This window comes from Hibiscus syriacus, unplaced genomic scaffold (assembly GCF_006381635.1).
Source record: "Hibiscus syriacus cultivar Baekdansim isolate YM2019G1 unplaced genomic scaffold, ASM638163v2 tig00110482_pilon, whole genome shotgun sequence".
Taxonomy (NCBI): domain Eukaryota; kingdom Viridiplantae; phylum Streptophyta; class Magnoliopsida; order Malvales; family Malvaceae; genus Hibiscus; species Hibiscus syriacus.
Window position 1 is genome coordinate 1,330,910 of NW_024062758.1, and position 10,812 is coordinate 1,341,721.

Here is a 10,812-nt window from a genome sequence, read left to right on the forward strand (position 1 = left end):
ATCGTATTATTTTTATAATATATTTGTGAACAGTGTTGCATTCGAATGGAAAGTGCCAACTACTTTCATATATGAGACTGAAGATTGGAAGGACTACCAAGGAGCCCAAGCAGTTTGCAAGCAAATGAGTGCCACATGAAAAATTATGAGGGTTCCTCAAATCTGTGTACTCCTATAATATAAAGAAATAACTTGGTGCAATTTGTCAGAGATATTTTTTCCCAAGAGTTTTTATTTTAAAACCATGAATACATTATTGTAAATCCAAAATGCTATCCTTGTCAAGCTCCTCATTTTTGTTTTCCCTCATATGTAGGTTGACCATTTTGTATTCCTTGAAAATAAAGATGGATTATGTTCAGCTGTGTTACATATCTGTAAGAGATTTCTTTCACCTCACCTAATGATGAACCCTTCTCAGAAGGTTTGACATAAAAAGTGTTGCCCACATGGGCAAGAAGAAGAAGAAGAAGAAGAAAGTTGGTCAAAATGATCTACATCGCCAAATAATGTCAAAAAAGTCAAACAAGCGTGCCACATCAGCATTTCGTTATTCAAGTAACGGCTGTTAACGATCAAGTGATCAATTTGTTATAAGTTGATAACGTTAGTGACCAATTTCTTATTTTGAAATTTTATTGGGGAAAACGAAAGCTTACTAAAACATTAGTGACCATTTATGTAGTTTACCCTTAAAATTATTAGTAAGGTGTAATGCTAAAGTGATAAAGAGTAAATTTTTCAGGTTCCAGGTTTGAGTTCAAAAAACAGAGAGAAATTAATTCACAAAGTTGTAAATTAGTTTATAGAGAAAATATTAAAATTGATTTATAAAACCTCATACCTAAAAGCAAAGTTACACCTAAAATAAATAGGAACTCCTACTGTCATCTTCTTGCACATAATACCGCATTCTTTTTGACATTATACGAGATGGAGGGATTCACGGAGTTGAGTAGTCTAAGGTATGCACTTTACATGATTCGGCATCGTCGGTGAACTGAAAGGACTTGGGAATAATATTATTACCGGCATTCGTTTGATTGTTTGCAGTAGTAGATGTACATGTCTGTTCCAAATAGCCAAACATTTGCCTGATTTGTTTGATTGATGAAGTAAAATGTCCACATGTAATTACGGAAGTTGTAACATATTTTTATTATTTTCATCATAGTTTTGTATCTCAAGGTTGTCACTGAGATTCCTCGGTATTTTGTTGTCCCTTCTTAATTTTGGATAATTAAGGTCATCTCTTTGAACTAAGTTCAATAACATTTTAAACATTAAAATTTGTTTAAATTCTTGATCAAAAGTTGAGATGGCCGAGTTGGTCTAAGGCGCCAGATTAAGGTTCTGGTCCGAAAGGGCGTGGGTTCAAATCCCACTCTCAACATCTCTTTTTCTCTATTCTACTATGCTCAAATTAGAGATTTTGCTTTTTACTTCGATTTAACATAATCTGGCCACTCTTTTTTATTTGAATAAAGTCCCTTTATATTAATAATATCATTAATTGTAAGGGATATCTTTTACACTAACTTAAAGTATAGTTATTGAGTCTGAAAATCGGGTGTAGTAGAAGGATGAAAACCTGTATATTCTTTGATTCATCATCTGTTTTTACCACCATGTTTCCTTGAATCAAACTTGTCACAGCTTGACCGTTGCCTCTTTTCTTTAAGCTTTTGCAAGTGTGAAAATTATTGCCAAAAATGGTTGTCGATCCAAAGCAATTCACTGATTGTAAAGTGTATTTATTGATGCAAAAGATTTACTAATAATCAAGAGGATAATCGTATGAACTGGGAAAGCACGCGAGAGTAGATGATGTTTCTATGGAAATTGACTGTACGCGAGAGTAGATGATGTTTCTGTGGAAATTGACCATCTTCTCGAATGTTTCAAGGATCATAATTTCTGGAATTCCAAAAAATGGTTTCATCAACAATTTCCTAAGAGTGAAAATAGCATTGGTGATTACATTACAAGTTGGGAAATCAAATGCTTCTGGCTGAATGCAGTTTTCTTCATTGTTCAAGTTTTGCCATGCTACGCAACTCAAATAATTGAATTATACTGAGGAATAAGTGATCGTATAGAGTTTTAATTTTATATTTATGTATAGTTGAAATTTTGTAATAAAGATGATTTTTTTTTTATGAATGAAGAGTTTTACTTACCCAAAAAATCCATATGTTATATTATATCATAACACTAATAGTAATGGAAATACAATTATAATCCATGGTGGCCTGCATTGTAACAAGACTTTCTGGCTTGAAGTTGCAGATTTTACTGAAAAAAGCAAACATGTTCGATCATACAATGATTCTAGCTAAACTGGGGACCAATTTATGATCAAAGCTTAAGCCATAGGGTGACTGACTAACCCAAAACTTGATGTTTAAGATTTTTACAAATCAGGTTATACTGACAGTGACAGACAGCATGTCTGTCCGATCAATGGTCCAGGAATCTAAATATTTTGGACCACCCAACATCAGGATTTATCTGATATACAAATACTTGTATCCCTAAACTACTTCCTATTGCTTCTGATATGAAATCAAGATGGGTCTAATCTGTAACCCATCTTAAACTGAAACAGAAACGATTCCGTTTAATAAGAATCCGCCTATTTCATATTCATCGCGTATACTACAAAGGAGAGATTATTCCTTTCTTCCATCCATTTCTTTAAGCGTCTGCATATTCTTTTCTCTCAATTCAAGCACCTGATCCAAAAACCTCTTTGAACAATCTAATTTACTTTTCATCACTCCATCTTATATTCTGTTATGTTCCACATTCCCACCTCATTTTATATATCCACACTCGATACATACAATTATTATCACAATTTTCCAACAAAAAAGCATCTGCTTCTTGTTTGTCCAATGTCCATCTGCCATAGCTCTTTAATCGCTTAAATATGGTGCCTTTCTTTCTTAACTCTCAATTGGCCGTTTTAGAAACTTTGGTGAATAAAAAAATATTTAATGCGAGCACGACATCTATAAAGATGTACGAGTATTTATTGTCAAATGATTAAGAGTTTTATTAACATATACTACCTTATATTCAATTTCTCCGCCATGTATAAATTAATAACGCCAGTTTCATTTCCAGAGACAGATAAAACGGTTAACATTTAAGCATTAATGTTACAATGAATGGGGAGTTACATTACAATTTAAAGAATACATAAAAGTGTAGGTTTATTTTTGTAATAACTGAGGGCGTGGGAGTAAATAGGTAGGGGGCCTTTAGTCTTTAGCTGTTAGCTGGTGAATCTGAAGGCAGATTTTAAGTAGTAGGACCAATTAAATCAATTCATCATCATCACCTATTGAGGATACGTCTCTCAATGCAAGTCTCATGAATAGAATTAAATTAAAATATATTTTTTATAATTTTCATTTTATAATGTTGTCAAATTAAATTAGATTTTAAGTTATCAGATTAAAGTTTCAAATCCAAATAAAAAACAATACATCAAATTGAGTCCTAATGGTATCCAATAGAGTACAAAGTAGACCCTCAATCCCATGCGTTAATCAAATTCCTCCTTGTGGCTTGAGTTTCATTATTTTATTATTATCATCATTCATCCCAATATCATATCGAGTAAAATAATATATGCTTACTTGATTGATGTTTTTTTAATCGTTGAGAAATTGAGGTCTCTTTTTCATTAAAAATAATAATAAATAACACCCTTTTAACTTGGGATAAACTATCTATTTGTTCACTCACCTATTACTTAATTTTTATTTTAACCGTTCAATTGTTATTTACTTTTAAAATCATGGCTATCGATACATTTCGATTCTAATTTGGGCACTCGTTGTTAAAAAATTATTGGGATACTGATGTGTCACTATAAAGTATTGACACGTCAATGTTAAAAAAAATATCACTTCGTTAGTACCGTTAATTTTTTAATTACAGTTGACCAAAACAAAATCAAAACATTATATTGTCTATGATTTTAGAAAAAATAATAGTTAAGTGATTGAAACAGAAACTAAATAATAGGTGGCTGACCAAATAGATAGTTTACCCTTTAACTTATTATATTTATTATAAAATATTTTATTAGTTAGATTAATTGCGTTATATGTTCTCATATTATAGGAAATATTTTAAAGTGATCCCAGATTTTAAAATATTTTAATTAAGCTCTCAAAGTAAACTGAATCGGATACTTTTAATGAAAGGATGTACGTTTTAAAGCATTGACAAGGAAGATTAAAGTAGTGGAATGAGTAAATTTTGTTGTGGTAGAGGTAAGGAAGAGTTAAAAGCCTTCTTTCTTTTGCCCCAACCAGCATATATTCCGATAGAAGTGGGCAAAAAAAACAAAAAGGCTCAAGTTCTCCATCTTGCTTTTTTCATTGGGAAAATTTTCTTACAATATGAGGAGCATAGCATCTTGTTACAATGAACACGCCATCAAAGTGTCGGATTCTTACTGTTCAGGCCCTTCAAACCAACCACATATCTCCCCAAACCTTGTCCCTTCGTCTCCAAACACCGTGAAATGTATATACAAAGCTACAATCCCCTCCCAAAGAAACCTCCTCATCACCCTCGCATGGTGCAACAATCGCCTCGGCCATGGCCTAACTATTAACGTCAGCGATACAGCATTGAAACTCAACCCCAACACGCACTGTCTCACGAAAAGAAAAGGCAGCAAAACGTTCAGAGCCCGCGGTTCGAAGATTGAAGTCATTTGGGATGTTTCCGATGCTCGGTACATGGATGGACCCGAACCGAGTTCCGTGTTTTCTGTCATCGTTTTAGTAGACTCTCAACTCTGTTTATCTCTAGGAGATATGGATCATATGAATGAACAACAAAATCCAACAAAACCAAAATTTTCATTGGTTTCGAGGAGTGAAGTTTATGTAGGCACCAGCAGCCTCTACTCGACCAAGGCACAGTTCAGTGATAAAGGATTGGCTCATGACATACTAATCAAATGCAACGAAGAAGAAACCGGGAAACAAAAAGGGATGAGGAACCCTGAATTGACGGTGGCCATTGATGAGAAGAAGATGGTTCAAGTGAAGAGATTGAGGTGGAATTTCAGAGGGAATCACATAATCTTTCTGGATGGATTGTTGATAGATATGATGTGGGATTTGCATGATTGGCTGTTTAACCAGACATCAGGCTGTGCTGTGTTCATGTTTAGGACAAGGAGTGGATTAGATTGCAGGCTTTGGTTTGAAGAACACATGGTTAAGGAAAGAGATGATGAGTTCTCCTTACTCATATGTGCTTGTAAGAATCCTCACTAACTTCTTTGTTACTTATTCAATTGGGTCTTTTTAATTAATATTATCTGAAGTGATTTTTTTTTATCAGAATTTTGAAATTTCAGAGAAGATATAGTTAATCTTCTGTTTATAGGAAACTTGCATGCTTAACATGGAATGGAGGGAAGGGAATGAATAGAAATATTAAATTGTAAATGGAAACTTCTTCCATGGCTTGTTTCAATAAATTATGTTATTCAAATCGTAAGTGATGAATATATTTATTTATTTTTTTTTACTTTTTTCATATATTTATATGATTGTGTTTGTATATTCATTTCGGAGTATGTTATTCCATGGCTTGTATGCTCTATCAGACGAATAACAATTAGGTCCTGAGAGGCCTCAAAATATACTCCAAGCAGCGATGCAATTTTTGTAGTGACCACAACATCAGCCTTATCAATACCATCAGTAAGAACTAGACCAGAATTCGCACAAGCATCCGCAGGACATTGAGCGATTGAAGACTTATTATTATTCTTCCTACGAAAAGAGGACTTCGACTTCGTAGTGGTTCTATATTTACTAAAAGTTTTCCTTTTAGAAGGCCTAGAACACGGACTACGCTGACCATGCTTAGGATTCTGGATCTTTAGGGTCCAGCTAGTTTAGAAGAGAAGCTAAAAGAACTTATCAACTCAGAAGATTGGACTTCAATCAGAGGAATCAAGCTAGTAAACCTCTCAATGGAGCTCGAATCGGATAAGTTTGGAACATCATGGAGCTCAAATAATGGAGCAGATCGGGGGTTAGTAATAAGATGTAGGTTGGGAGGATTTGTGGCCCAATGGGACAAGCCATTCACACATCAACAAGAGGATAGATGGCTAACTTATTCAACGTCATGGGCCCAGAAGGAGGAGAACCACCCGAGAAAACACTATGATTTTCACCATGATAGAAATCTGATTCACTAGCTTCCAAAGGTGTGTTTGCAACTTCAACTAGGCTTTGTCCACCAACATTCTTCTCAGGAGGCATGAGCATATGAACACCAGAGTTAATACGATAGGGATATCCCAATAATAGAGATACATGCTTAAGCGCAGATTCCATAAGAGAATCCACGTCCAGAAAACTTTGATCACCATTAAATTCCTCTTGACAGACTCTGATAATACATTGAAGGTCATTAACATTCAGCGAGATTTTGTTAGGGATATAAGACTCCAACTTTACTTCAACGAGGATTCTGGCCACGATAAATTAATTTAGGCTTAACGTTTCCTCGTCTAGCAGGATAAAATCACCCTAACTGCATACTAGTTTCCTAAAAAATTAAGTATACCATAGTTGTAGTGGGACATCTTCTAAGCTTACCCACACTTACACTTTCTTTCTATGTTCAAAATCTTTAAACTTGTCAAGGTCATCAAACCAATAAGCTAGAAGCTTATACTTATCTTCCCAGAATTCTTGCAAACTTTAAGCAAAGGGAAAACGAAGAATCACTAAAAAAAACTTGTAACACCCCTATCCCGTATATGTCCCTGTATACAAGCTAAATATGTCACATCATCATATAAAACTTAAACTATTCAAAATCCAGTAAAAATTTTGTTTTATTTAAAATCGACATTAGAATAATTAATTGCATTTTAAAACTATAATACAAAATCTATCTATACGGAAATAAAATATTGATCATATATAATTTAATCAGAAGTAATTCACACATATTCGAATCAAAGCATCAAAAGAAATAAATATATACATGTCAATTATAATAACAAAAACATCGAGAAGATGTCATATTGATTCTGGATGTCTGAACTTGTCTGCCAAAATATAGGATGTAATGTCTGGCTCCATACTCTTTTGTCTGCTTTTCTTTACCTGCGTGTGAAACGATCACACACTAAGTTTTCCACTTAGTGAGACAACATAATTAAAAAAAATAACATATAAAAATAAGCAATTAAAAACATTATTAAAATGAATCATGCATAAAATAAAAACAATTATCAAAGTTTTTTACTTTAAGACATGTATCAAATCAATACTGTTTTATTTCGATTCGTATAGTTGCCCACTATACTATCATGAAAATATATGATACTCGAGTCTATGATTGAGTGTTCAATGCTATGTGCAGTATAATTGCATGTGACTATGTTGCACATTTAGTGCCTCTGATAGCACTATAGGTGCCCTGTGAATGTACAGGTATTGTAGAACACAACAACATTGTATCTATGAATCCTGAATACATAAATGTATCTGGTAACTATGATGTACATAAATGTACCTTAGTGTGATCGATCAATAACACTACACCTCTTAGCATGCCAATTGTACCACTAACTCTCAAGTTTCATACAATGAACTTTGTTCGAAATCATATACTAATTTGCATATAAAATAACCATGCATTTGAATATAATAAAATTTAAATAAATGTTGTATTGGGCAGTTCATACTCGAAACTATCATATGATATGAAATAAAAAAAAATTAATAAAATCTATGTTCAAATGTTATTTTAAAACCATTTTCTATAAAAACGATCGAGATTGACTAATCGCAAATCTTGCTCGTATTATTTACTATAAAAATCTTAGTTGCACTCACATGTTGCCTTCCTTGTAGCTCGAGTTGTCAAGTTCAAACCACTATCCAATTCGTTCTTCTCTTTTTGTTTACTTAAACTTCAATTATGATCGCGGTCTACCAAAATTCAATTATCCGACAAAATAAATTTTCAAACATATGTTAGTGTCTAATTAACATATTAAGCACATATGCGAATAAAATGTCAAATACACAATAAATGTATATTCGGTACTATTTTCTTCAGCTTAATTAATTTCAAACTAAACTTTTGCAAAATAACCTTCTTAGTACTTGAAATTAATATTTCATAACTAAAATTCACTTAACTTCCCATAATTTCACAAATAACCCACAACTACACATTTCTTTAAATTTCATCCCTATAATTCGAACATCTCGCCTATTAGTCCCTATCCATCACTTTTATTCCATGTTAGTTACCATTTCCAACTTCAAATAATATTTTCAAATCAAATACTTCAATCTTGCATTTTTGCTATTTTATCACCAATTTTTCCTAAACTTCCAACTTAATTCTTCATCATTTTCCCTTCCAAAATAGTCTAATTCACTATTTTAACACTAATTTCCAGCATAGTGCTTCAATTTCCCAACATTTACCCAATAATCTTTCAACTTCACAAATCCTACAAAAAGGTCCCTTAAGCTTATCATTAATCTAAATTGATCCAAAACTTAATTCCAATCGCGTGAAATCATTCATACATCCATTCTAACCCTTAAAGAAATATTTACAAATTTTTTCCTAATTATTTACACCCAAACCTAATCTTTCAAGTATTTCTCCTAATGGTCTCCAACTTTGTTTCAAGCTCAATTTCATCACCTACACTCAATTTCATCAATTCCCAACCATTTCTAACCATTTTCATAACAAAAACAACCAAAAATTATCTTTTCTCATAAAACCCATACATGATTGAATACTTACAACTTGGTCCCTTATTGGGTTTTAAATAACTTTTAAGCTTGTATATGATTCCATAAGACTTATAAGATCAAAATCAATCCTAATTTCAATCAAATTCAACTTCCCATCATCCACCAAAATACTCATGTTCACATTTCAACATGAAACAATGCAATACTTATATCAATTTGTAGAGAAACTAGTGTAGAATATTTTCTTATTTCACAACTTAGTCCTAAATCTCACTAAAATGGATCCAAAAAAATGAAAGAAAACTTTCTCACCTTGGCTATGGAGGTTTTGTTCAGGTGCCGGAGAAGAAGAGTAATTTTGTAACACCCCAACCCGTACCGGACTCAGATACAAGTCCGAGGTGTCACATTGACTTTTCAAACCTTGACTCTTAAAGAAAATCATGAAAATTTTAAACTTTCTTTAAGATAAAAGATGTTAATTTACTCAAGTTGGACCAAAATAAACAAAATTAATCAGAGCATTAGAAATCCACAATTTTGTTATATGCCAACACATTATATACAACCAAATACCTACACTTAACTACCATTCTGATCTGATTTGTGGAAATGAGAGTCTGACCTGTCTTGCTCCTCTTCACTTCTCTTCTCGCTTTCCAAAACCTACGTGTGAACACTCACACGCTAAGTCGATGACTTAGTGAGGCATAAAAAAAACATATAATAGAAACTCTAACTCAGAGCAACACATGAACACTTAATATGATTCTACCATTCACAAACATATAATATTTCATATAACGTATACATACATGCACCAGTATATTATCATCTTCACACTTAGCATTATTATCAAACCTTCTTATCATATAATCTCATCTTCACTAAATGTGCACATCATCAATCACTTAGAGCAATTCACAAAGAATCAAACATAACAGTGAAATTTACGTTTTTCTACTAAACTATAACACATATGATCATGTTATGCACATATGCAAATAATCCTCTTATGCAAATTTCACTTAAATTTTATCTTTGAATTGTCCATGTACATTATTGAGAACAAAAGGTACGTGAGTACACTGAGGTTGTGCACAAATGTTGTCACCACAGCTCGAATAATTCCCACTAGGGGCACTGAATATTTGTCCTGAATGACCACTATGTCCCGAAGGACCACTATGTCTCGAAGGACCATTGATATGTCCTGAATGACCACTGATAATCCCTCGACTCTTGGCATACCAATTATACCTACAGCTCTCATATTAAATAACATGGGCTTAAATATGGATACACTTCACATTTTCATATATCTCTTATCACTCATCATATAACACATCATTCACTTCACATGTACACATATGATCACTTAGCATTATCCTTTGGTAATACCGCTCATTACACATAATGTCATATTAAAACATGGATGAATTATGCATATAATCACTTGCACGTAGAACAATTCCATATAAATCACATATCACATGGCTTATAACTTATTCTTATATTTTCTCATAAACATATACTCTTATAACTTCTTATCATAACCTTCTTATCACTTGATTTCATATAGCTCAATAGTCACATGACTTATTTTATATACATATATTCACATACTTTATAATTACATAGTTTACTCCATTTCACCCATAGTCACATAATCACATAATTCACTTACATATATATCATTTTCATACCTAAATCATATAACACCTAAGTCTTCCTCATAAAGTTATACTATATATTCATATAATCTCATTTTATCCTATAAGTCAATACTTATCTTGACTCACTTTTCCATTTATTCACATAATTGATTATATCAATTCATATAATTTATTACACTACCCTGCATTTATATTGATCATGTAACTAAATCATAACATATAATTTATATACTAAATTAATCCATTTATCTAGCTTCATGTCACATGACTCCTATATCATAGTTTCTTTTAAATATAATTCTTCTCTAAACACTTAACTTATAATTTGGTATCATCATTTATATTTATGC

At 32.5% G+C, this 10,812-nt stretch overlaps 1 protein-coding gene and 1 non-coding gene across 2 annotated transcripts; both read left to right on the plus strand.

Moving 5' to 3' along the window:
* Positions 1-1,312: 1,312 nt before the first annotated feature.
* Positions 1,313-1,393, plus strand: TRNAL-AAG. Its single transcript has one exon. It is a non-coding gene; the product is annotated as a tRNA-Leu (tRNA).
* A 3,025-nt stretch (positions 1,394-4,418) lies between these two features.
* On the plus strand, positions 4,419-5,309 carry LOC120128631. The gene has a single exon (XM_039146285.1). The coding sequence runs from the start codon at positions 4,419-4,421 to the stop codon at positions 5,307-5,309; it is 891 nt and encodes a 296-aa protein (XP_039002216.1).
* Positions 5,310-10,812: the final 5,503 nt, after the last annotated feature.